This window comes from Pezoporus occidentalis, unplaced genomic scaffold (assembly GCF_034315485.1).
Source record: "Pezoporus occidentalis ecotype Australia unplaced genomic scaffold, CSIRO_AGI_Poc_V1 ctg135, whole genome shotgun sequence".
NCBI classification, from domain to species: domain Eukaryota; kingdom Metazoa; phylum Chordata; class Aves; order Psittaciformes; family Psittacidae; genus Pezoporus; species Pezoporus occidentalis.
In genome coordinates, this window is record NW_026913157.1 from 2297456 (window position 1) to 2324833 (window position 27378).

The 27378-nt window shown below is 39.6% G+C and overlaps 2 protein-coding genes and 1 long non-coding RNA gene across 3 annotated transcripts in view; 2 read left to right on the plus strand and 1 right to left on the minus strand.

The window, feature by feature from the left end:
- The window catches only part of LOC134158845 (uncharacterized), an 89178-nt gene extending 87382 nt beyond the window's left edge, over positions 1-1796 (minus strand). The window contains exon 1 of the long non-coding RNA XR_009962932.1: positions 1662-1796. This is a non-coding gene — a long non-coding RNA (uncharacterized LOC134158845). The remainder of the gene's footprint in view (positions 1-1661) is intronic.
- IRX6 (iroquois homeobox 6) overlaps positions 1-16763 on the plus strand; it is a 163541-nt gene extending 146778 nt beyond the window's left edge. Inside the window, exon 7 of the mRNA XM_062609177.1 lies at positions 16753-16763. The gene's annotated coding sequence lies outside the window, so the exon portion shown is untranslated. The remainder of the gene's footprint in view (positions 1-16752) is intronic.
- Positions 16764-26143: 9380 nt separating this feature from the next.
- MMP2 (matrix metallopeptidase 2) overlaps positions 26144-27378 on the plus strand; it is a 37257-nt gene continuing 36022 nt past the window's right edge. Inside the window, exon 1 of the mRNA XM_062609137.1 lies at positions 26144-26479. Within this exon, the coding sequence (XP_062465121.1) occupies positions 26336-26479 (144 nt within the window). The 5' untranslated portion in view covers positions 26144-26335. The remainder of the gene's footprint in view (positions 26480-27378) is intronic.

The window sequence follows — 27378 nt, forward strand, 5'->3', positions numbered from 1 at the left end:
AGATCATCTAGTTCCAACCCCCCTGCCATGGGCAGGGACACCTCACACTAAACCATCTCACCCAAGGCTCTGTCCAACCTGGCCTTGAATACCACTGGGGACGGAGCATTCACAACTTCCCCGGGCAACCCATTCCAGTGCCTCACAGTAAAGAACTTCCTCCTTATATCTAACATAAGCTTCCCCTGTTTAAGTTTGAACCTATTGCCCCTTGTGCTATCACTGCAGTCCCTAATGAAGAGTCCCTCCCCAGCATCCCTATAGACCCCTTTCAGATACCGGAAGGCTGCTATGAGGTCTCCACACAGCCTTCTCTTCTCCAGGCTGAACAGCCCCAACTTTCTCAGCCTATCTTCATACAGCAGGTGCTCCAATCCCCTGATCATCCTTGTGGCCCTCCTCTGGATTTGCTCCCACAGCTCCATATCCTTCTTATTTTTAGGACACCAGAACTGCATATAGTACTCCAAATGAGGTCTCACAAGAGCAGAGTATGTCCATATTCATGACATAGTCTTACACACTTTTAATTTACTAAATGACTAAATGACAAACAGTGCAGTTTTGTCAATTCTAAGGCAAAGATAACTCAGCTGTGATTCTCACACAGAAGACAAATCAAAGACCACTTTAAGATCAGTATAATTTCCTTTAAAACAATAACAGTGGAGAGGATTTTCATATGCAATTACAATGGAGGAACACCTCCATTTTTCTGACCTAGCTGTTGCCTGTTTTGACTGCTTCCTAATACATTCAAAATTACGAATAGCTGGCATGTGTCTTCTGAAACAAAAAATATATGAAGGTAACAGGGAGACAACAACATGAGAATACCTTTGATGAAGACATCACATGTAACCAATTGATTCTACTTTGCCTGTCTAGTTTCAGCATAAGCCATTCTTTATGTTGCATGTCTCAAACTCCCTTTCAGCTGGTGGCACAGTCACAACCCACAAACAAATTCTAATAATACATTTCCTTCTGGCTCCACAGTCTTTTGCTGTCCCAAGCACACTTGTAGTCACACAGATAGGCCCAGAAATACAGTTACTCGCCTCTTCCCTTGTATTTCAGCTTTGTCCACATGCAGCTGCTAGGTAAAACAAGATACCTATAAACCTGACCCACAAAAAGCCCACCTCGTTTTGAGAGAGAAAATTGCTGTCAAGTTCCTTTACAGCCCAACATGGTTTATTATTCAGTAGCCTGAAATTGATAATCAACTGTTAATTATTTTTATAATGTTGAATATGAAGCTTATTATATGCCATTTAAAGAAAGATTTCTAGCACTTAATTTCTGTGCTCGCTACACAAGTCTGAAATTTTAACTAGTCCAGGGCTGCTGTCTTCAGTGAAGGTATGTGAGACAGTTTCACATATTGAAATGTTTTCATAATATTTTTCACTACATGATATTGACACTAATTATTCCCAAATATAAACAAGCCTTTCTTCAACTAGCTACTGAACAGAATCAGCTACATACTTAAAGCAGAAAATAGACAGTATTTCTGTTAAAAGTCTTTTCCTCTAATGGGAGAAAATAACAAGGAAAGTAAAACCACTCTAAAAAAATTCTACATTACTCATGCTATCTTTGAAACACACAGAAAAACTACTACTAAAAAGTATCCATTATTGAGTAAAACTTACTTTGTGGCAGATAGTGCCTTCAAAAGGGCTCAGATGCACTCCGCCATTTGTATAGACTAACTCCTCCTAAGTGAAAGCAACCTTTGCGGAGTGAAGGAAAAGAAACACTGGGTCCACTTGCAATGCAGATTATCAATGAGATTTTCAGCTGCTGCAAATCTAGGTAGTTCAAGTGATTTCAATTCCCTTTGACTTTAATGGAACTCATTCTGAGTTACATCAGCTGAGACATCCCTGTAGATGTATTCATGTAGATGTATTTATGGAGACCTAATGCAGCAAATCTCTTAGGTAAAGATGTGCCTGTCTAAGGACAGCATAGCTCGAAGTCAGAAGTCTATCAGTAACCATAGGGATGGCCAGGAACTAAAGTAATTTGAGCAGTTCAGGTTTTGGTCGTGTCTGGTTTACAAACATCTTGCTTGCCTAAAAATCAGTGTTTTGTTGCCTTGTAAGAGAATTGTTTTATTTCTCCAGAGACCTAGGTTGCAAAAGAAGGCACAGAAATTTTAAGTACGTCCTCATCCACACTGATTGCTAAGGATGTGCAGCAGACACCACCACCACAGGTCTCCTGGAGACATAAAGTCTTCGTATGCCTCTGTGAGGTTCGCTGATCCAGTTTCATGCATCTAACTCCTTGCTAGGAATGTAGCTACCCTAAGCTTCCCATCATAGAAGTGATTTCAAAAGTGTTTGGTTTGCTCCATCAAATGGCCCTGCTATACTTTACCCAAAAAATAACTTTACTGTTTTCTTACGGATCTTTAATGATCCTCAAAACACCTAGATGGCTCTAATATTTATATGAAACTCTACAAATAAAACTAACAGAAAAGATGTTTTGTTACATTTTACTAAACCAAAGGCATTCAAAGCTGAGTGATCAATCCTGCCGACAATTATCCTGATGTAAATGAAAGAGTGGAGGTATTTGCATGACATGACTAAAAGCCAGCCTTGATATGATCAGATGTAACAGAGAACAGAATTTGGCCTACGGCTACAAAATGTTCAAGCTTTAAAACCTAGCATTATCAAGCAGTCTGCACTGCACAGACAAATGCAGTAACATGTAGAGTTGGCAAACAATGTACTACTGGAGAGGGAAATATCCCAGAGCAGCCCAAAATAACAAATGGGCACTGTTCAACCTAAGAAGAACAAGCACTTAGCTAAGTTGGATGCAGAGAACCAGACTGATCTTTTACATGGCAGCAGGTGACAGCAGTGACAGAGACATTCATGGAATCTGGAACATTACATGGAACAAGGGGACCACCATCCTCCCACTGCGAGAGTGCCTTAGGCTGTACACAGAAGCATCAGGCTTTAATCTCCTCCATATTGCTCAGAACTGAGACCATAATCAGTATTAGATAAAGAGGCATTTTCATATTTATTTATGTTTTGGATGGCAGAGAAATACATGCCATCATCTGAAGCCTTAGAAATCAGATGTGCTGGGGATTTTGTGCATGTGTCAGCAAGCATTAAAGAAAAGCATCTCTCACTAATTTACTAAAAGCTATGCAAAGCAGTTATAAAAAAAAACTTTATAATCATGTTTGTAGTGACTGTTCCTTTTCCTTTTTGATGTTGCATCCCATATAGTAGCTGACAGCAGAATACCAAGTGGGATCATCATTCTCCTGTATACGTAGAGTTCATCCTTGCCTTTCTCTCTTAGCCATATACAAGCCACAAGGCAGGCCTTTGTTTCATTCACTTCTTACCATGATACATAACCCTTTCCATTAATTCCACTGGGAAATACAGCAGAATACAAGAGTCAGAAAGAACCTGAAAATACCTTCACTCCTGCATGTCTGAGTGAGAAGTTGAGAAAGGATAAATACCAGGTTTAGAATGAGGGATGAGATGAATGTTTTGTTCATGGTTAGACAAGCACAAATGGAATGGCTAGAGATTATAACTGTTTGCATTTTTTAATAGGGTGCTGAAAGGCATTTTGCAGATAAATGCAGACATAAAGCACATGCTTTGAGGAGCTCGAAATCCAAACATTAGATTCTGGCCAACTGCTCACAAAGATGTTGGACTGTCCTTCACATTTCAACAAAAAGATTCTTCTTAACAACTGTCTGTATGTCCAAAAACTAAGAGTTGATACCTACTATTGCCCCTCTGACCTGCACTATTGAATGCAGCAAGGCTGGATACAAATGCTGTACAACGACCTACCACAGTGTGACTGAGGAAGCTCTACAGTCTGGAAATCCCACAGTGCCCTCTATAAGACTGACCCTGTTGGCCAGCCTGAAGGGGCATAGTTAGTGCTGAATGCTCCTCTTGAACCAGTACAGTATAGAATACCTTTCCTTTCAGCCTGCTTTCAATTTACTGATTGGTACAACAGAAAATGATCTTGATCTAAAATGACTAATATTGTGGGTTTCTGCTATGTCTGAGAAACTAAATCTCTCCCCAGAATAGTGTCACTCCTAATTAAATTCTCTGGGACACACACAAAAATGTTCCCAAGTTCATGCCAAGAGGCATTTCATATTTCTCAACCCTTGTATTTACAACCCTTCTTAGACCTAAAGTTAAGTTTGGTAGGTGCCTTTAAGACTTCAAGAAAGGCTGTAATTCAAACAAAAAAAGTCCCATCTAGCTCTGCTGTGGCTATCCCTGCTGATCAGGAGTTCATGTCTAGAGAAGACCACAAGAGATAATAAGCACATAGCATGATTTTTCCTTGGATAAACTTAACAGGCTTCTACGGATCAGTGGTTCAGGGCTGCCAGAACTGGAGGATGCCTTTAGACCACTTCGACAGCAGCTTATTTACCTGTAAACTCATGGAGCTTAATATGAACTTTGTAAGTTTAGCACTAGACTGAGGATCACACATGGTAATACTCACCATGACTGTATTAATTGACATTAACACTTTCTACCTCATCTGTGGGCTGTGAACACCAACTGCAGAGGCTGTATTTCACTGCTTAATGAAAGTGAATGAAATAGAGTTAGCCAGCTCACCTGGACACCCTCATTTTGAGGTAGCTCATAATCTTTATTGCTCGTAAGAGCTCACAGACCTGTAGCAGAAGAGTTTTCATCACCACATGTGCTCTTAATGAGCAACTGAAGCACCTGAGAAAACAGTCTACTTGGCAGCTATAAACAGCTACCACTCTCATATCTTCTTCTGTTGGTTCATTCATGTGGTATTTGGGACACTCACCATACACAGTCAAAGGATGCACAGTTACCAATGAAACATCTGTGTCACAAGAGAGCTTTCAAACTGAGGGGTAGCACTAGCTGCACCCCAAACGTGTTCCCTTCATTAAGTACAGTATATGTATGGGACTCCCATAAGTACTCCTGCTGTCAGTGTAAGTGGAGTAAAGGTCTTGTTTGTCTTGGACTAATTTTTAGAACAAGGAGAATAAATTGCAGTTTCCTTCTTTCACCCTGTTTCATTGCCTCACAACCCTATACACACTTACCAAGTCCGATAACACTTTGCATGGCTCCATTCTCCTGACATTTCAGCAGGGAATCTTTTCAGAAGAAAAGTTGAATACCTCCAGAGTAGAAGCAGCAATGTTTTTCAGTTACACATGATCCTAGGTGATGTGTACTGCACAAGTGCCTGAAAGTTACCCACAAATGGCTGTAGCAAACTTTGATAAATCTTACTATCACTTGTGATCCCTCCATTAGCACTTGCTGCCTGCAGAGGAACACAGTCTTGCATTTGTTGACACAGAGGACATAAAACAGATTTTAATGCCAAATCTTTCTAATGTCTCTTTTTCTGCCATTAGTCTAGATAATCTTTGAGTAAATACAAGTCTGGAAGATATGTATTAACTGTAACTCCAGCAAATTCTGTAAAAGCACAGAGAAATTAACTTTTACCTTTTTTACTTGCCAACTAACTTCACCCATTTGTTGGAAGTATTTAGATGAATTTAACATTCTTGAATTATTTGGGCTCCATATTCTCATAAATATTTATATGTAGTATGAATCCAAGACACTGTCTCCTCTAAAAATAGCATTCTGATTTGTGGTTTGCAAACATGAGATGAGAAGTCAGAGCATTACAAACTACATACAGCAAGTGTGTGTAATTATGCTCATTAAAATAAACTAAGTGGAAAAATTTTCATTACCTTGGATACAAAAGAAGCACACAGACACCCCTTGGATCCTGGTTGCAAGCAACTTTTACCAAGAGCACATAATCCTGTATACCTAGCAATTTGCTCAGGCTCTCAGGGACTTGCTTCTAGCCCTGAAGCTAGAACCTGCCTGTGCAGAGCTGGGACAGATAACACGACCACTTCCTAAGTAAATTAAAATTACCCGGTGAGTTTCTGGAAAGCTAATGGCAGAGCCCTGGTCTGGACTTCCAAGAGTCAGAGCTGGAACTTGAAAAATGACATGGAAAAGCAATAAGCAGGACATTTAGAATCCTGGTGTTCCAAGATTTTGATATTTAAAAAACAATTTGCTTGACAGCAAGCTGAGTAGTTAGTGTTGCTACTCAATGGATTCTGCCTACAAGTGGGATCTCCTGGAAGCAGAAGTATAAATGAAAACACCACTATCCCATAATTGCCATCTGTCTGATATTCTGCAGCTGCCTTCATTAGAATGGATATTTTACTTTCATTCTATTACTGGTTTTTTATTCATTGTCTGGTTTAGTTTTAAAAGCATAAATCCTCAGTACACATTTTCTCTCCCACACATTTATACTTTCTTCTTTTCTGCTCCAAACACCTTCATGTTGTCTCCCAAAGATCCCAGTATGGTTCTGCCCTACAGCATGAGGGGGCCATAATTCTTTTTACTTTTCCTCTGAATGAAAGCACAGCGGGAAGAACTCCTGTAGTACTGTTTATTCAGCTGTGAAACAGTCTTCAAAGGAAGTACCAGAATTGCTAACACCTGAGTCCTTTTACCACAGTGACCCAAAGTACTGCTGAATGTATGTCCTCCATTAGCAGAGCAGAGCTGAGTCTGGCAAAACCCCCAACCCCATGCTCCCTTTTGAAGAATGCAAAATAAAATACAAATCAACAAAATAGAAGTCAGGCATCAGTTCTTCTTACTAGGCAATAAATGCATTGTTAAGCAGCTGATTCTCGTTCTTTCCCAGTCTGTGTGACATGGAAATATCTTTCCCCTTGATAGGTGACTTTGTGCACAGCCAGCAGGAAACGGACACTGGAGAACACAGACTTACTGAACACCTTAGAATAATTAAGTGACTAGAATTTAGGATTTTTCATTTAATCTTCCAACACACTTTCCCTTTAAGTATTTAGTTAAAAACCTAACTTTGTCAGTAAACTACTCTCTCTTCCGTTTGTCAGAATGTCAGATAAAATTTTTAATATATTTACTCATTTCATTGGCATACATATGTATCCACAAGAAACATGACATTTACAGCAAAAGCAATCATAGGCTTAGTACACGTTAACTATAGCCCTTCTGCTGTATCATAATTCTTTGGCCTGAAGCAGAAGCAGCAATAAAAGATGGCAGATAGGAATCAAATTCAGATGGCCCCTTGCCTAACATTTCCTCATGGTCTCACTGATTCCTTGCACATGCATGACAGTATTTCAATGGCATGTGCACTTACTGACTGGTCAAGCTGTAAAAGAAGGTCCTTGTGGATTGCTAGCACTGCAATGGAACACATTTTAATGACCTAAATATTAAATCTTTTTAATTAATTTCATGTCAGTGTAAGTGCAGGAACATTAGATTATGTTTAATTCTTTAAATTAGAACCTTCAATGTAACAATCACCCCACCCTGCACTTGCTGAACCAATTCAGGTTCCAAATGGTTAACCTCTTACAAGAAAAAAGGAAAATAAAAAAGGGGCATTTTTCCTTCTGGGCTTCCTCACTACAGCTGAAACTGAAAACAGAAGTGCCAGGATACCACAGTAAAGGCTACACTTACCGTATTTTTGAACTGACTAGAAGAGACAGGAAGATCAAGAAACCCTGTGAGAGATAATAAGACAAGCACTTGAAAACTGAATTGTGATGTGGCCACCAGAAATACCACTCTCAGAAGCAAAAATAACTTGCAAGTGCATCCCCAGAGAATGGACTGCCAAGCCCTGGCTCAGCAGCTCTCCTCTTTTTCTTGAACTAGGTTATGCAAGAATCTTCTCTGAGTGGAGAAAGGAAGGGAGAAGCAGCAGTGGCTTTTGTCAAGCATCAAACTATCAGGATAATCTGGAAATTACCATATTAGATTAGGCTGTGCCCCCTATCAAGCTCCTCTTAGCAGTCATCAGCACCAGATGCTCCAGGGGAGGTGAGACAGTTCTAGTCTATCATATTCCCCAGGAGACCATCCCTCTGTCTCCCAGAGCCAGCATCTGGATAAAGCACTGAAGCACCAAAAGAAGACTGTCTCCCTCTGCACTTGACAGAGCTCAGACAAAATGCTCCTAACTGGTAGGTCTCTGGATCCTCTCAGAGTAATTCAGGGTTAGCTCTAGTCCAAAGAACATTTCATGGGTAAATGTTTTTAATAAAGCAATGGAAGCCACCCACATTCTGCTGGGACAGCGTGGGTTTGTGTTTCTGAGCTCTTGAACCATTCCAGAAAAAAAATGATGCACACCAGGATCCTTTTAAACGTCATATCAGGCAGTAAGTGATATTTTGCACAGTGAACTAATTAATTTTTTTAAAAGGAGTCATCCAACCAAATTTTTGCTGTGAACATGCACAACAGTAGCCTCAGCTCAAATGTTTATGCAAGATGAGTACACAACCCAGTTTCTTCCCTGTTACCTTCTGAGAGGCAGCCTCAGGCAGGCCTCTTCTCCTTGGGAATGTCACTGGGGAGCTGTACCACTTCAGACTTCTTCAAAATAGGAAAGCATTTCAAAACCAACCACACACTTTAATTACCGGCAATTAGAAATTCCTGAGTTTGTGTGTTTATAGCTGAAAAATGTTAATGTGTGCCAGTTGTGTCAGAAAGTTTGATTAAGCTCTTTAAACTGAACTTGAAAAACTCAAAACACTCCAAACACTCTGATTAGAGTATCTTGGGGGGGGGTTTCCAAAGTGACATGTAGAAGTCAGGACTGCTTTAATAGTCTCCTCACTGTTCCCAGAGGACCACAACATGCCTTGCAAAGACACTCACCGAACAGAGTTGGCAGAAGAGATTTCTATCTGGCAGCTTTACAAAGACTAAGCAGCATCTTAATCACACCTAAGGTCACTATCTGAATGGTAAACTGGAGTTAACAGCTGAGGTTCAAATGAAGATACCTGGTGTGTAAAGGGGTATATGAGCAGCTATGAAATGAGACAAAGGTGAGGCTGAATGGATTAGCTGCTTTTTCAACATACAGCACAGCTGTGTCAGTAGTTTTCTTAGAAAACTGAAGACTGAAAGAAAGTGATGTTAGACCAAGTTCATAAGCAAAATACAAAGAGAACAAAAGGTACTTTTTCTGGCCTAGCAGAGGTGATATTTCCATAGATATGTAAGGCTGATGATGAATGCTTGCTACAGAGCTCTCCATGTGTCATAAAATATGAGCAATAAAATAAAGTCAAAGAATTGAAAAGACAAATGACAAGTCTCTGTGCATCATTAATGAATGATGAGGGTAGAAAGGCAGAAGATAACCCTCCATGCATATAATAATGATGTCTTTCACTGATGGTGCTTCTCTATCCCTGCACGTTTAATAAGATGTGTTTGAATTAAAAATTTAAAAATCAAGTCCATGTGCTCCATAAAATATGAGGGAAGAAACAACTCTAGCCTAAGTTAAGATCTTAGTACTGTACATCCCATTAAAGAGGATGTGTTGATTTATGCAAATACTCATAAATGAAGCATGGCAGTATTCTAATACTGAGAACAAAACAAGGAATACAGTCAGGAATATCAAGTCTCATCAAAGGAGGAATTTTGGTACTTAGCAAAGAGTTGGTAGTCCACAGGAAACTACCTGTTATTGTACGAACTGACATTTTGTCAGCTGCTTTACCCTGAAGCTGCTACAGACACAAGGCTAACTAGTAGGTTACTCAACTTTTTCCTGAATGTCATACATTAGAGAGAAGACACTAAGAGTTCACATTCTGCTTGTAACACTGTTCATTGAAAGGGAACCAAACACACTGTTCAATGGACAAATCTGCATGGGACAGCCCTTTCTGTACTACAGCTACTTCCTAGTGCAGAAATGAAATCACTAAGAGTGACCACTTTCTTTTTGCATATCAGTGATTTTATGCTGTGCTCTCTATTCCACTTATAGCCTAAATCTAGTCATTCCAACATGCCTTTACTGGGAGTCAAAGCTGTATTTCAGACCTTTCCCAGGATTAATGATGTAACAGGATTAATAACTGTTGGATTTGATGATCTTAAAGGCCTTTTCTAACCTAAATGATCCATTACATTCCCACAGGCATCCTCAGACAAACAGACACAAAACATCTTTCCAGTTACAAATATTTTTGGGACTTCTGATAAGCAGGCCTTATAAAGGTGATGTCAAAGAACTGGAGGGGTGGCAGTGGGACCCCTCAGCCATGGTCCAAAGGCACAGAGGCATCAGCCACGAGATGTGCTGGGGCTCCCAGTGAGGGTCAGGACATGCAGCCTTGTGCTGTTGAACACAAGTGATCCAGGAGTCAGATAGGTCTGAGACTGCAAGTCACAGCTTCATGAAAGCAATAAAGACCTGCCTATTTACCTGCTTTTTGTCCACCCCAGTGAGGATATAAGAACATAATCAAGCCATAGAATGCATAAAATTGTGATCTTAGAGGGAGCCCGGCACCTCTGCACCTTCCAGTTTGAGAGGCACTACCAACCTCCTAAGGGATTGCCAACACTCCCCACTTCACAAAGCAATACTGGAGCTGGTAGATCCCCAGTTTATGAAGGGAAAAGAAATTTCCTCTTACAAGTCAACCATCAACATGCGTACAACAGGTATTTTATCATCCTGTTGACTATTTAGTTCTTTCCCAAATATTAAGTAAAACCAAACAAAAGGCACTAGGTGTAAACCCACTTCAACCATACTGGGTTGGTTTTGAAAAATCCAGCACCATAGTTTGGGGGGGTTTTCTTCCTTTGTTGTTGTTATGGGTAAGTCAAAAAATGTGGGGTTTCACATTCTACTCTCTCTTGTTCATATCTACACATACATAGCTGGGCCCACTTCCCAACCTCCCTTTGTTGACATTCCTGTCATCCTCATGTCTCATTCAACTACTGGAAGTGCAGGAAAGAGCAGGCAGAGATCTCCAGCAACATATGCAACAGTTCCTGCACTCCAGAGATTATAGGCATGAATTAGGGTGCCAGCGTTACATTACAGGACAGATTTCACCAGGTCTGGCTTCTCTGCCACCATCACCTCAGCTGAACTTGCTGGCTAAATAGCCCTAACAATTGTTTTGCATTACCAGGCAGAAAAAAAACAAAGCCCTAAACTTCCAGCTCTGGCTGTGTATACTCAAGTTGTGCTGAAGAGCAGAAACACAGCAGATATTTCCTGGCATGTCCAGAATCTGGGAATGGTTCAGCTCCCCTCCAAGTTAATTTGATTCCATGCTTTCAGACTTAGGATATTTTGCAAAGCACGGAGCGGTGTCTGCTTCCCATGGGCTGGAGCCTCCAAGGAACATGTACGATTGAAGTAAAAAGGTAGTAGAAAAAAGGTAGTTTTAGAAATGTCACATCTGAATGAAACAGGGGATGCATGTTGCTTAGACATCTAATGTGGCTAAATCACAGGGTGGGAGCCTCTTGCCTTACTTGAACAACCATTTAGCAAGTGGCTTTGTCTTAAATCACCAGCAACCCAGTGGTTAAACCACAACAGCTTGGATATCATTATTACAGCTGGTGCTAAACATTCTGACTGCATTTGCAGAAACTAATTACACAGAAAAACTAATTACTCTCTGAATTATTTAATACTATGACTTCAACAACAACAAAAAAAAACACACAAAAAAACCCTGATTTTTTAACAGTACTAGTCAGATAAGACTCCTGCAGTAAAGTATCCAGAAGTAGAAACAGAATGGCCACAATGGTACTCAGAAACGTCACAGCAGTGAGTTTTATATAGAATAGCATGTGCAAGCTGTGCCTGTGGGGAATGTGATGGAGGGCAGGAGGACAAGCAGGTGTGTGTAACCAGATGATGGGGTGAGGCTGAAGTCCTGGAAGAGAAACACATCATAAAACAGGTAATGGAGCAAGAGCTCCATTTTTAAAAAGAGCTCCTTTTTAAAAAGACAGACCCATAATCCATCATGATTTCTCTCTCATACCTTGACATATTTTTTCTACAAATCCATTAACAACTCCCTCCTCGGGATCCTCCAACTCTGTCTGAACTTAAGAATTATGAAAATGTGCTGTAATGAAGCATTAGCACCTCTCAATGTCTTCCAGGCTAAGCCTACTCAATTTACAAACCAAGTTATTTTCTCTTTTCCTTTTAAACTTTTTCCCATGCTGCCAGTTCTGCAAATGCAACCTGGAAGCAGCAGTCTGATCCTAAGGGCTCAATTATCATCACCAATAATAAAAATAAGGTACCCGAAATTTACCAAAGAGTGATGCTGTTAATGCACCAGAGAGAGCAGAAACCAGCTCTCTTTCCCACAACGATACTGTCTCTTAATTGTAAGCAATAATAAAACTTCATTTCTGTTAAGTAAGCAGATACATCAGACATATGGGGAGCAGGCCCAGGGGCAAGTGCCATTGCTTTGTAGTCATTTCACTCACTGTGATGGCATTTAAAAAGTTACTTGCAGCATGTAAACTAGAAGTAGGACATGCATGTGGGCATTGTGCAAGAGACAGCTGGACTAAGAAAAGCATCTGGCTTCTCTACAATAGTAATCTTAAACCTTAAAGCAGTTAAAGGTCTTTAAAGTAAGGGACCATCTCCTATTCCCCAGTAAAGTGAATGGCCAATCTGCCACGGTCTGCAAGAGGAGTTGTCCACCATCAAATCTTTCAGGAGTAAAACACCAGCTATTTGTTTTACTACACTTAAAACACTCTTTGTCAAAACACAAAGGTTTTTTTTGTTGTAAAAACCTCATAATGTTAAGGTTCTTCCTTATGCAAATTTCCTTAGGATCTAGAAATTCCAGTTTGCTACATAATGAGAACAAAATCATTTTCTGCAGTAGATTCTATGCAACAAGGACTGTAAAAAAATCCATTCCCATGACTTACATGGGGAGAGAGTAGGGGTAGCACCTTTAGCTCACAGGGAATGTGAGAGAGAGAAGTATCACTGAGTTGTACGAGAAAAGGTTCTGCCCGTGCTTCAGTACAGTACGTTACACAACTACATTGCTGCATAGCTCTCAGAATGAGAAGCAAGTAACAAGACTTCACAACTAGTATCGTATGTCAGTAAGGGGAGAATGATTTTTCCACATGGCCTTCTCTCTTCCCACTTTTATTATAGCAGTGTACTGACACTGGAGGAATTGACTTGGCCAGCCCAAACTTACTGTTTGGTGGAAATGAAAAGCAGAACGAATGCAGTAAAATTTAAATCCAACGCTTGGTGTCATGGGAGAGAAAAAGGCTAACTTCTTACAAAAGGAACTTGGAGAATGGCAAGAGCTGTACTGAAATCATATTTTTAAATTATTTTTATCCAGCTGAATGACAGAGCTTGTCACTTCTATGCAGTATAAATGACTGACTAGTTGGGATGAGCAATAATACCATGGCAGATTGAGTCAAGCCAAGATTTGATTCTTAGCTCTGCTACCAATTCATGCAGATAAATCATTCAAAGTCTTTGTGCTTTGACTTTCCCATCTGAGAAAGGAGATATTCAGCTTAGTTCACACAGGTGTTGAAGTGTTGATCATTTTTATGCACACAGCAGTGTGAACTCATTGGGTGAATGGTACCTTGAAAGTATTAAATATTATTCTTGCTATTTTGCTTGCTTTCCTCTTCAGACTGTTCATGAGTAGTGTTATTCTTTTGACTGAATTTTATCCCATTGGAACTTGACAGTATAAAATTTACAGTCTTTGCAATGATAAATGTATTTAATTTTCCTCAAGCAAATACATTCCAATCCAGCATTTAAGACTAATCTCATTTACTCAATGACTATTGAGTAAAACCAAGTGCTCAAGTGCTTTGTCAAATTGAGGCCACAAGAGCTTTTGCAAGAATTAGCAGCAATCAGCAGTTGAGCCCTGTGATTTAAAAAAAGTTCTCTTCCAGATCTTGAGGAAGCTAGCAATAATTTGCCTGCCATCCCATCAAAGTGGAGGTGATGTAGTATCTGTACACACAGGCTAAAAACAAACAAGCAAACAAAAAATATACAAATTTCCCAACACAGTCGTAACTCTTCCTCTGGAACTGCAAAACCCCCTGTAACATCTTGTTCCAACTTTGGAGGATTATTGGGAAGTCTAGGAAGTTTAAGAGAAGAGGCAGATTCTCCCCTTCAGCAGTCTTATGAGAGTTTTATTTTACAATTTTATCAAGTGTGGTGCATTTCCTAAAGCTCTGATACACCAACAATGGTTGTGACTGTTTCTGCTCTCTTCCTGTTTGACACATATCAGTGAGTTATATGTCTTACACAATCAAAAAATTCATCCAGGATATAAGGAGGTTTGTGCAACCTATAAGGTATAAATTCTTGAATCCCTTTAGAGAACACAGAATCATAGAATAGTTAGGGTTGGAAAGGACTTTAAGATCATCTAGTTCCAACCCCCCTGCCATGGGCAGGGACACCTCACACTAAACCATCTCACCCAAGGCTCTGTCCAACCTGGCCCTGAACACCACCAGGGATGGAGCATTCACAACTTCCCCAGGCAACCCATTCCAGTGCTTGACCACCCTTACAGTAAAGAACTTCTGCCTTATAGCCAATCTAAACTTCCCCTGTTTAAGTTTTAACCCGTTACCCCTTGTTCTATCACTACAGTCCCTAATGAAGAGTCCCTCCCCAGCATCCATATAGCCCCCCTTCGTGCCGTGAAATGAGCTATATCCATGGATATTTCATTTCATATTTCAGATCTGTATATTCACATAATAACGAATGACTGCTATGAATCAATGCTCATGCTATCTGCAATAGCCACAAAGTAGTACAAACAGTGCTCACTTAGGCTGGTTTTCCTAAGATGTTGTTTATGTCAGAGACTCACTGTGACAAGGACTGCAGTTTGTGATCTGCAGTATTATGGATTATCAGGATTTCATCTGACTTCAATATAAACAGGTTTCTTTAATCGAAATGAAACCCAGAAGGCAGATGATGATCTTTCTCCTTTCCCTTTCCCCCTTTTGGCATCAAAACTTTGAAATCTTGAGATATGATGAGCCAAACAATCATAGCCCCAGCTCTGTACCTGATACTGGGGAGTCCTAAAGAGCTTCTTGGAATGGTCTCATCAGCTTTATTGAAAAGCCAGACCTGATGAGCCATATGAAAATGGAAGTTTCTGTGCATATGAGATAATGCGCCTGAGAAAAAGCCCAGCATATAGTAAGTCTGAATTAATGAGCAACATGCATGCAAATATTTCTTGAAATGGTGAATTCTGGGAGGAAAATCCAGGGCTTTTCTGTCTGGAGCAGAAAACTGGAAAAGGTACTGTGTAAAAGCCTCCAGTGGGCATGCAATGCAAAACCTAATAAAGTATTTGAGTAGCTGGGACACCTGAAGAGCCCTAGTTCCCTCTAAACAAAATGTAAATTCTGTCAGCAGGAAAGGTACTGGATCAGGTTTTTTAAAATATGGTTAATATTAACTTAAATACAATTGGCAACAGCAAATGATGAGTGTCAGTATGCTAAGAAAGGGCTGGTGGAAACGGCGGACTGAGTCTTGGACCAAGAGTGTGAACAAGCTTCTTGTCTTAATTTATGAGATCTCTGTAGACCAGTAAATCCTTATTTCCTTCTCTAAAGAAACCTAATGTCCTACTCTCCCTTGGGAATAGAGAAATATGGGTTTTTTAAGGTTACAGATTTCTGATCTGCAAATTACCTGAGAGAGATTTGTAGTCTGCAGGTATGAGTACCACAGGAGTGGACAAAAGCTCAGGAAAGCAGCATACAAAATTCAACCAGTGTAAAAATCATGTCTCACCTCAGGTGAGATGTGGACTGCCATTCCCAAAGCTGCTCAGGGGATCAAACAGAAAATTATCATCAACTATGACTATTGGGTTGCAGAGGCTTTCAATATGAAGAGTTGGAAGCAAGAAGACTTGCTGCATTTTACAGTATATCCCCTCCTGGAATAGGAAGATGACTCCACCACAGATGGTAATGCCCCAAAAAAAAAAATGAAATAAGGGAAAGTTAGTAATACTGTATGCAGGCACTGCTGCACCATGGAAGATGGCAAGTTTTCAGTAATGCTTTTTAATCCATCACTGTACAGAAAATTTCCCACTGCTTATTTTACTGTCATCAGAAAACATGTATTGATTTGCTTATGATCATAATTCCTGATTCAGATCTTTGTCATCGGGGGGGGGGGCATTCGGGGGAAGGAAATCCAGAAATAAATCCAAAGTAAATCTCCATTTACATTTCAGAGCAAAACCTTAAGTATTTTATTCTTTGATAGAGAAAAATCTATGTGATCTGGATTTTGTGCACAGCAGTAGTAATATTATTTCATACAATCTTAAAATCAGTAATAAAAAACAGTGTAAAACTTCTGCAAATGGCCCTAGAAAATACAGTATTTTCCTGTATTCTATTTAATGCAGGAAAATGTAGACAAGCTCTGTGGCCCACCAAGTTGCCTCTGGAAGTAGTTTAGCCATTTATTTGCCTTGTATCGACAATGGTCAAGTATGGAAGAAATGAATGGCTCATAAAAGGCATAGAAAGAGCAATAAAAATGCTGAAAGACAAAAGTTGGAATTTAATCCCTTTCTAGAAACATTAAAATGCTGCCTTTATTCAGTCATTCACATTATGCACTAAGCAGATGCTGAAGGACAGGCAGGTGGTACCTCTGGTTCAGGTTTTCACTTGGATGGAGGTCTCCCTTTGAACTCAATACCTCCCTCCTAACCACTGAGGGCAAGTGGACTTCCCTCACTTCTCCCTTTTGGAATTCCCAAGGTGCCCTTAGATTTTTCTCCTTTTTGGCATCTTTGAGGTTGTACTTCTGTTCTTGAGATTATCTTGATGGACCAGTTACCTAGTAGGTCTTACTAGAGGAAAAGCAGCTGACCTTGACACCTAATTACACAAGAGATGCAGTCACTAAATAAAAGCCGTGAGCCAGATTTCCTTATCAGCCTGCTCAAACAGCTCCTGCCACACATCTGAACATTCCTGGTGTAGGCACTGAATACACTTGTGCACATCTGAGCTTGAAAATAATCAAAAGTTTTTATAGTACGATGCCACAAAATACTGCTCAACCAGAGGAGACTCTGCCATTAGATGACATTCACTTTGTTTGAATGCTCTGAAAATGACCCAAGCCCAGCCACAGCTGCCCTGACAACAGCTGGGTGTACAGTAACTGTTAAAACTCATATACAAATATACCTGCCACCCAAACAGCTTTAAATAACCAAGTATCAGTAACAGGTTACTGTAGCAAACTGCTGATTAAAAAAAAAAAACTCCAGATAAAACTCACCCATGACCGTGCCCAGAAATTCAATGTTAACACTTCACAAATCGTAGTTTTAGCAGTTGTTTAAAGTACTATGTAAAAAGTTAGTTACATAAACCCAAGAAATTTTTTTGCAACATTACAAAGAGCAACAACTCAAGAAATAAAGTAATGCCTCCTTTCCAGAGAAGTTATTTTCCAGAGGAAAAAAACTAAGAAATTATTGCACCTGTAAAAGGAAAGACGGTAACTAAAGATGGTTGAATGATGTTCAAGATTTATCAAACACATTTTTCAGCAAATCGTACTTTCCTACAGTTACACCATACCTATAGCTACTAAATAAGACATTTCTGAATTTTTGCCAGCTTGCTGTAACTAATTCATTCAAACGCATTTTTTTTCCATTATTCACCTCCCTCTCAAGGAATTTTTTTTTTTTAAAGATCTTGATGTGACTTATTGACCAATTTCACTTAGCTCTATTAAATTGCAAATTTTGTTTTATTTATTAGCAGGTACTTATTCTTGTTGGCTGGGTTTGTTTCTGATGGAAAGATCACAGATTGGCCTCCATACATAGGATAGGGAAACTTAGCAACCCCAGACAATCAACTAATCCCACAGAAAGGAAAATCTATCCCTCAGGAGACCAGAACAGATAATAAAACTTAAGATACAACCCACAGCTGTAAAATCAGAGCCACAAACATCCTCTGAATCTTTACCTGAGAAGGCAACGTAAACAGCAAGACTATGAAGAAGAACCGTTCAAAGAACTTCATGGAAGTCACTGCAGTAACAGGATAGCCGTGTAAGTCCCCTAGATAAAAAACATGTGATGAGAAATTCAGGTGAATCAAGACCAAATAAACTGAAACAAATTCAACTCTCATAAGCAAACCGTGGTCCCTGGCACAACACATTTAATCTACAGTCCAGTTACCATTATGTAGGCCAGAAACCGATGTAATTGATGAGTGCACCAGGCTGAAATCTTAAAAAGTACATGAAATTCCTCTGTGTTGTCTGACTGAAAGCACTGGCTCAGTTTCCCCTTACACAAGGTAAGAATCCTCCTACTGCCTTGCCAAGAGTCCTAGAGTCAGTACCTGATCCATACACAACATTTTAATACACCTTGTCTACAAAGAATAAATGAGTATATAAGCATCATATACAAATATGTGTCCTTTTTTTCTTCCCAATAAAGACATTTAAAATACATAAGGATGTTAGAAAGAAAAAGAGGGTAGGAAGGGGAATCAAATGACTGCAGGCCCCTTGCCCTTACCTTTTGCCAGAGTCTGTAACAACAGGGACCTCTGTTTCAAGAAACACCCATTCTGTTCTCTGAATCTGCTGTGATGAAGCAAAATTTGCATTCAGCGCATGGTACCAGTGGTCAGAGGGAATCACTGTCTCCCTCAAAGATTGTGCATTTTAAATCCTTTGCTAGTTCAACTGCCATATATTTAATTTTAATTAAAGTTCTGTCATGAATTATAAAAGACCAGATCTTCAAAGTCATTAATTAAGGCCCGTCAGTGTCTGAATACTAAGACTGCAATGACAAGTGAGGTGTACAGCGCCTATCAACCAGCAGCTGCACAGAAGCAGCAGCAAAGCAAGCAGAACTATTATTCTGACAAGTTCAGGATTGCACTTTACCTATTATTGCAGCAGAGATCTTCCATGAATGCAAGCAGGACAATGGTAGGGAGTAGTCAGCTTTGGTGTGGTGCCTTTGTAACTAACCTCTTCCCAGAACCTGAGAAATGGGTCACTTGGTGAGGCACTCCTTAAGGTCTGCCTCTGAAATTTGAAAGCAGAAACTCCATAGCTCTGTACTGTGGGGCTTAGGTGCTGACCATGCAATCATATCAACTTCGCTCTTGCTCTTACTGTGTAGTAGTGGCTACTCTACTAGCTAAGAGCTAGATCCCATTATCCTTATATCTTTCACTGCAAGGTGCCTCCTTAAGACCAGAATGCTCACCGACAAAATATAACACAAGCCAACACCACCACGGATGGCAGGACCTGTCGCCGGTGCTAATGATCATGCTGAGCTTACCAAGCAAATACAGCAGCATCCACACGTCATTCTTCTGCGGAGGCACCAGTGCTGCGGAGTTTCTTTTAAAGGCAAATTAGTTCTGCACATTATATCCACAAGATCCCATTCCTTTCTAAATAGAGAAGCCATTGCCCCGATGTCCCTCCCTTTCCCTACAGTAGCCCCACGTTTTTTTTCCTTTTTTTTCTCTAGGCACTTCACAAAGAGAAATGCAAAGAAACACAAAATAGCTAGGTGGTTTTCAGACACTGCAACCAACTGAGCAAATTCTAATGGTGACAACCTCATTTGTAAATAAATCACTGTGGAACTGGATGCTGGAGAATAAAGGACAGAATCAACAACAGAAAAGTGAGAAAAAGGAGAAATATACAATCAGATACTAATAGTCATGATGTTTTTATTTGAATTAATACAAACTGATGCAATTTATGTTTTAAGCAGAGTGCTTAGGGTTACTTTGGACACAACTCAGTTTTCCTGTGCCCTTCACAGATGCGCTGGCATCAGAAAATGCTGGTAACACAAAACTAAAATACCCTTACTCAAAATCAGCTTGACTCCTCCAAAATAAAGGCTTCTTCTTACTTTTGCAGTCGAAAGCTTGACCCTAACACCTTTTTGTCACCTCACTGCTGAGGAGCAGCTTGAACTTAGCTTTTTCTCTCTAACCCACAGGTGCTGTGGGCAGCCAGCTCTGCTGGCACAAGGCCCATGAGAAGTCAGAACCATCTCCTCGCTCAAGCTTTTCTTTCCTCAAAATCTTATCTTCACCATAGACAAACCTGATTTTCTTTACATTCAGCCCTATAAGCCAGAAAGGAGTTTCTTGGACTCATTCTAAATAACATTATCAATACCCACTTTCACTATATTCCACATTAGTCCAATTTGTGATCTCTATTATTAATTGTTCTTGTAGAGAAACTATTTTTCTGAGTCTTTTCATAGTTTCATCATAAGGAATTGCCTTACAGTGTGCTCCATTTATGGCAATTTAGGAATATTTCCCCATTCACATCCCTCACATTATTAAACTATGTCATTTTTAGTGAAAGCACTATACTTTCCATTTTACTGGCATGATTTTCACTGAAGTCACGTTTCAATTAGTGACCTTAACAGTTAACAGGTCAGGCATATGCCACTTACTACAAATGGGTGTATCTAAAATACGTATCTTTTTAATTGTATCTACTCTCTGTATGAAATTCAGGGGTGGCAAGCAGGCAATGACCAACAGCACACAGAAGTGTTTGAAATTAATTTCTAGCTGAACTGACAAAGGCTTCATGATTTTTGAACTATCTAGTAGAAAGCTTAACAGCAATAAGTACTTGGAGCACTCCAAATTCAGGATACAAGAACTCATCAGATGTCACTTTATCCTACTAGATACTTGAAATCAAAATAGTTAAAGTAGGTAATATCATTGGGAAAACATGTAGGAACAAGAGATAAATTTATTGAAGAATTCTGCATTTTAAACCTTCTCTAGACCGTCTATCAGCATTAAGAAGGCACAAAGTAGTTTGCCCTGGAGACACATGTAAACTTGGCAGTGTGTTTTGACCAGAGTAGTTCAGCATATTTCTGCTGAACTAATTTACCCAACAGAAGCTTTGCAATGGAGTTAACAGCTGAGGACACAGGCAGGAATTTCTGGCTCAGGCAGAAGCATAATGATCAGATGCAATGGAAAATGCTTTGTTGAGAGCAACAGATTTACTTAAAATTCATTTCTAATTCAGTTGCAAGCTAACAAATGAAATCCATGTGTCAACAGAACTTCACATCCTTAGGACCTAACTTCCCAAAACAGAAGAGATGATTGAAAAAAAGCAAAAAAAATAATTACTACCTTAAATGCTGAAAAATCACATCTGGTACCAACTGTTGATTCTTTGTATGTTATCCTGCTCTCACCCCTCTGTGCACACACACGCACTGATTTGCAACAGTTTAAAGACTCCCTCATGTGGTGGTCAGATATGGTGAATTAGATCACTGGAGTTAGCCACACACAGAGCAGCCAGAGAGCATTTCCAGACAACAAATGATGTGGATGTTTAAGCCTCATGTTCTGGCAGGAACAAGCCTTCAATGTACATATCTTTGATGAGCTCACTTGCCTGCAGTATAAATGAGTTCTCGCTGAAGTTATTAATCCTTTTAAAGTCAAATGGGGACTGCGTGACCAATCATTGCTTCCTGGAGACAACTTTACTAAAACAGATAAACAGCTAATATTGCGTCTTCGTATGTTCCTACAGAGACACGTGTCTCCAGCAGTCAGCTGCAGCAGACACCCACTATTTCTGTTATAGGCATTGAATGACAAGAACTCAGAGCTTATACAGACATGGGTGTCTTGTAAGTGCCAAACACCAGACAGAATGCAGTCCCTTAGTATATTAATACTATTACTTGTATAGATGGTCCATATGCTTCAGAGGTACCACTAAGAGCGAGCAGTGAGTAGGCAAATGAGTCATATACATCTGAGGGGTTCAGTGGGGCTTCAGCCTGGCTTCACACTGGTAGCCCTGCTGCCCTCTACCACAGTGCCCTACAAGTCAGACATGTGGCAGAATGCATCAAAATTCCTCCTCTAGCTTAGTCCAGTCACATGCTTTCTTTTATAAGCTGTTTGGTTTCCTGGTACTTAGAAACTTCTCTTCTTCATACAAGAAGAAAGGTGGCACTGAAATGATGATCCAGGAGAAATGACAAAACAGGATCTGTCTGAAGGAGAATGAGTTTCCAGGTGATGCCCAGTCAAGCTTCTCCATCATCTGAGCTTCAGGTTTTCCAGTTGCTTAAAAGTTCTGCATGAAACACTCTGAGAATACCACATTATCTCTGACAATTTTAATTGCTTATTTGTTTTTCACAAACCCTGCTAAAATCAACACAGGTCCATCTACCTTAATAAGGCTTTTGTTTTGCTTCCTAAACCAGAAGCCGTAAACTGACAGCACAGAACCTAAAAGCAACAAGTACAAGAAGAGGTTACATACATATTCCACAATAGTTTACTTGGGGACACATATCCCACTGCACTCAGTTACAGTCAGCTGACTCAGTAATCAGAGGACCAGCGGCTTTCTTGAGGTCTTAATTGTCCTGATGATTATTTATTTCTTCAGCCTAGCAATAGGTTTCAATTTAAAACATGAAAACCCACTACAATAAATCCATCATTCTCCCATGGCCCAACATGTTCCTCTGGAACCACTAGGAAGTCATCATCTTTTGATAAAACTCTGAAATTAGTGATAGTAGGAATTACTACAGTGCATTTCTGGAGGATTGACTACTCTGACAGCAAGTGACCCAGGGCACCATCTGAAGTCTAATCCTGAACTGCTGAGTGCTCATGAATAATTTTAAAAATAATTTTCTGAAATAGAAAAAGCCTTTGATAAAAACAGCACTTTAATACACATGAATGTGTCTCTTATCACAGTCAGATCTACTGAGATATGTAGCTTACAGCTCAAAAGACATCATGATTTTTTTTTTACTGTTATTACTGAAGTATGTCCCTAAAAGAGGCATATGCCATCTCAGACTGTGTGGTTTCTGCCATACAGTTCCTACTAATGTATGAAAGTAGGCATTTAAAAAGCAAATCTGGCATCTTACTCAAAGTAGATGGTTTAAAGTTTTCACTATGGAGCGGTTCTAACCTGAAATACACACAGTAACTAGAGAGGAGTTTTTTATGACTCAGGAGAGATAAATGAATGTATATATCAAATAAATGTTTTCTCTAAAATAAAAGTTCTACATAACATTGAGTTGAATATTTTCCACAAATGCAAGAAGACTGACTATCATTGCAGTTATAACTGTGCTAATTTCCTGTAGCTAATCCAGAGGCAACATCTATGTACAGGGACAAAATATTTTATAAATATTATTAAATATTATTTATAAATACTCTATAGAGTGACTATTAAGGTAAGAGAAAGGAGATTTAGGTTACAGCTTCAGCTCTTCCATACAGTTCCCTTCCCAGGGAGGGCTTCTTTCTCTTTCTCTTTGTTTTGTATTGCTTCTTTCCTTAATTTTTAACTTGAATTAATTTATTTAGAAGTCACTAATTAATTTAGAGATTGCCTCTCCAAAGTATGGAATGTCAAGGAATGCTTATGCACTAAAAGTTAATAGCAGTTAAACCATCAATGTCAAAACTCATCAGTTCAAACGTTTCAGAGTCTCCCTTATTTTAGCTTATCTAGTCTGAGAACAGAAAACAGTAATAAGATAGTATAATTAGTTGTAATACGATAGGACTTCCACTCTCACAAAGTGTCACCAGTGTTTATTTTGCTTGGTTTATCTGAAAGAGGGCACCTCAGCCAGGATCTGATAAACTGCTTCTGATCTCCCATGCTAATGCAAGAGAACACCTTCCACTGAATGGTCAGAAACTCAACAGACTGGTTCAGCCAGAACCCATAAATCCAATATTCCATTATGTATTACGTTTTCTAATTGAACATAATTTGTTTAACTGCTCACTAACTGAAGTTTACCAGCAAAACTGCAATCAAAGGTAAGAAACAACGGCCTACTGCAGGTCTGTATGATTTCTGTTGTTTTGATGTTTTCTTTGAGGAAATGTATTTAGGTGACCTCAATCTACTCACTGCCAGCAAAGATAAGAAATAAACTATAGGAGACTTTCAAACTGCACAGACATCAGAATCCAAAATTTCCCTCATCCATTTCAATATTCATTTGGACACAATGAAAACTGAGCATTCATTAGATTTCAGTGAGCCTTATGAGTGCAACAGGAATGTGCCAGGACACATTCGCCTTTAAATGGTTTCACTGCAGTACCCTGCTAAATGAAAGCTACTAAGCCATCATAAATTACATTTAAATTCTTATGAAAATAACATGGTTTTTATGCTTTAAGATTTACAGCAGCTCTTGACCTAATGCAGAGCAGAGAGATAACTGCAGAATATTGTGACAAAACACATAGTATTTTCACTTGCTTAATAAAGGAGAAGCTAAGAGTAACTTGGCACATCTACTGAAGGCTTCCTTAGACTTTCTTCTCTTACAGTTTCACACAGCCGGACACAAATATAAGCTGCCATCACAAACAAAGCAGGAGAGTCACTTCCCACAAACAAGTGCAGGGCTGTGAAAAATATGGATCACATTTTCAGAACTGCTGTTTATCAAGGCAACTCTTAGGAATAACTGGAGTTTTGCTGATGGGGAAAAGCTAAAAAAGATGTCATTTCAAAGCCAAACCAATAGGGGAAAGTTCTTCACTGTAACTTAAGTACCATTGGAATCAAGAAAGGATAAGACGGCATGAATACAAATCTTATAAAGAAAGCTCCATTCATGTACAAAGTCCCTGAAACTTCTCTTTCTCTGTTAAGCATTTAGTGCTGCTTACCATGTCTGATTCACCCAGTGGCCATGCATACAGCTGCCATGCTGGGTTGCCAGTGGAACTGTATGGGCAGCAAAACCTCCTGCTAATGCTTCCTTCCTAAACCACTCAGCACACCCTTTGAAATCCTTCCCTTTGTATGAGACTAGTCAGTTCATGGGTGGTGGGGTGCACTTAGTGAAATAGCTTCATATTAGCATAAATCAAAAAACTGTCAATATTCACCATTTACAGTTAAATGTCAAAATAATACGAATACCAAACACCAGCAAAGAATTTCCTATTCATTACCACAAGAGGCATATCTGAAAAACTTTCATTTAATAGTCAGTGAAAGACTGTGACAACCTTTACACTGACACGCAGCTCAGAGAAACAGGGATGGCTGGACTCACGCTTATTATAAACTGTAGACACTTGGCTGGCCAGAACACAGTTTGCATTCATGCAGAATTGCCAGCCTCCTGTCTTAAAAAGTCATGAGCCAAGTGCCTAGATTAGGGATTTCCAGCTACAAAAATATTCCACTTGCAAAAACATCTCAAAGCTGGCAATACTATAAATGACACAATAAAAGATTGTCCATGACAATGGCTGTGTTTACATCAAAATTTCAGACTAATGCAGCTGCATCAGCAGACCAAATCCCAGCATGAGGAAACCCTGATTTTTGTACAATTCCCATGACGTCAATCACTGAGGATAATTTCTGTTGCTGAATCTGCCCAATTATCTCTCACCCAAGGTGATACATGGTGCCTGATGGTGGCAAAGCCTCAAGCTGGTTCTGAACCCAAACAAGCCACAAGAATCTTATTCAGAGCTCTGCAAAGAGCAGGGAGGGAGGACGCTGGCACCAAGCACTGGTGAGCACTGTGTACACAGACTTACAGTTTGCGCAGCCTTAGCAGCAGCGGGACAAGAAGCTTCCCTGGGCTGCACAGGCTCTGCCTCAGAATCGCTTATCAAAATGTCTACTGTAAGGAACTGTGAAGGAGTGCAACCACATATGCTTAAAGCAGATTATTATGTCTGTCGCACAAAACCAATACTTAGGAAAATAATGTTTATGAATTTATTTTTAATTTAAAATATATGTTGGAAACTTCACCTTCAAGATCACAGTTTGCCTTTTCCTCCTCCCTGGCGTAACTAAACACTTTCACATATGCAAATGAGGAGAAAAGGCGGCCTCTTTCAGCAGTAATAAGTATCTGCCTGTTGCTACCTTAAAATCACAGCAATCACATCTGGTGACTGCCCTTTTCTCATGTTTCCACTAGTTTTCAGACTTCCTCTTGTGGTAGCTTGAGACTGTGCATCTGGAAGTTTTAAACATACAAGGGAATCGCTAGAGCAAGCAAAAGAGAAAACTGCAGAGAGTTAAGATGTGCGGATAAGCAACTGGTGTACTGTGCAGCTAAAGGAAGGGACAGGCAGGAGGGGAAAAGCTTTCTTCCAAAGAGAAGAGCACAAGTTTAGGCAGAATGAAGACTCACAGTGTTTGTGGCTTCCTTTTTGAAGTACTATTAATCCAAGTGTATCTTTTTAACAAAACTTTAGCTGCACCATCACCAATTATTAAGTTTCCTGGAGACAGCACTCCCAAAACAGACAAAGAACTAGCAGTGGTAAGTGTTGGTTTCATCTTTGCTTCAGATTTCTGTTGTTTCATAAGCAGATGTTTCTTTCTTGTTTCAGCTGAGAAGGAATGACTTTAGCACTCTCTCCCCAGAGTCTCTGGAAGTGCTAGCTAGCTAGCAAAGGTATCAGCTTTCAGAAGTTAAAACTAGTGCCAAGTAATGTTTCCTCTCTTAAATTTCTTAAAGTCGGCAAAGAAAGTGTCTTTTTTCTTCTTGTTCCTGACTGAACATAAAAATGATTTCATTAAATCGCCGCGATTATAATCAGAAGATCGAAACAGCAAAAGGGAAGAAGGGGAATTAAAAGCCATATAATATTTTACTTATTTAACACATGTATTGCAGCTCTTGGCAGTTTGTTTTCCAGATTGTTTACCATGTGCTGAACAAACATAGCTTTAAGGGACAACTGCACTTGAAGGCTTGGCTGGAGGCTCAGGAGCCACAGGAGCCATTGTGACTAGTTCTGACTTTGACAAAAGAAAAAGAAAAAAATCACATCAGCGGCTTAAAGAAATATTTTTTTCCAAATTCAATCTGGGAAAAAAAAAAAAAAAAAAGAGTTTGGATTTCTATGACATTAGCAAATCATAGCTATAACTCTACAACATTTTATTCTAACCTTAGTTAGCCCTGTGGACCTTCAGAAAAATGACATTGTGGAGAACTCCATTTCAAGGGAGATTGAGATGGATTATCCTTATTTTAGCATGTAAATTATAGACATTTCTCTTCTTCAGCAGTAAGCCTGTTTTAAGGAAGATTGAGCTAAACTATTCTTATTTCAGGACAAAGAGGTTTGAAAATTGATCATTTTTCTTTGGAAATTGGTGTGCATCTTGGGAAAGCTTGCCAGGTTAAAGAAGGTCTGGGGTAGGGTAGAAAGA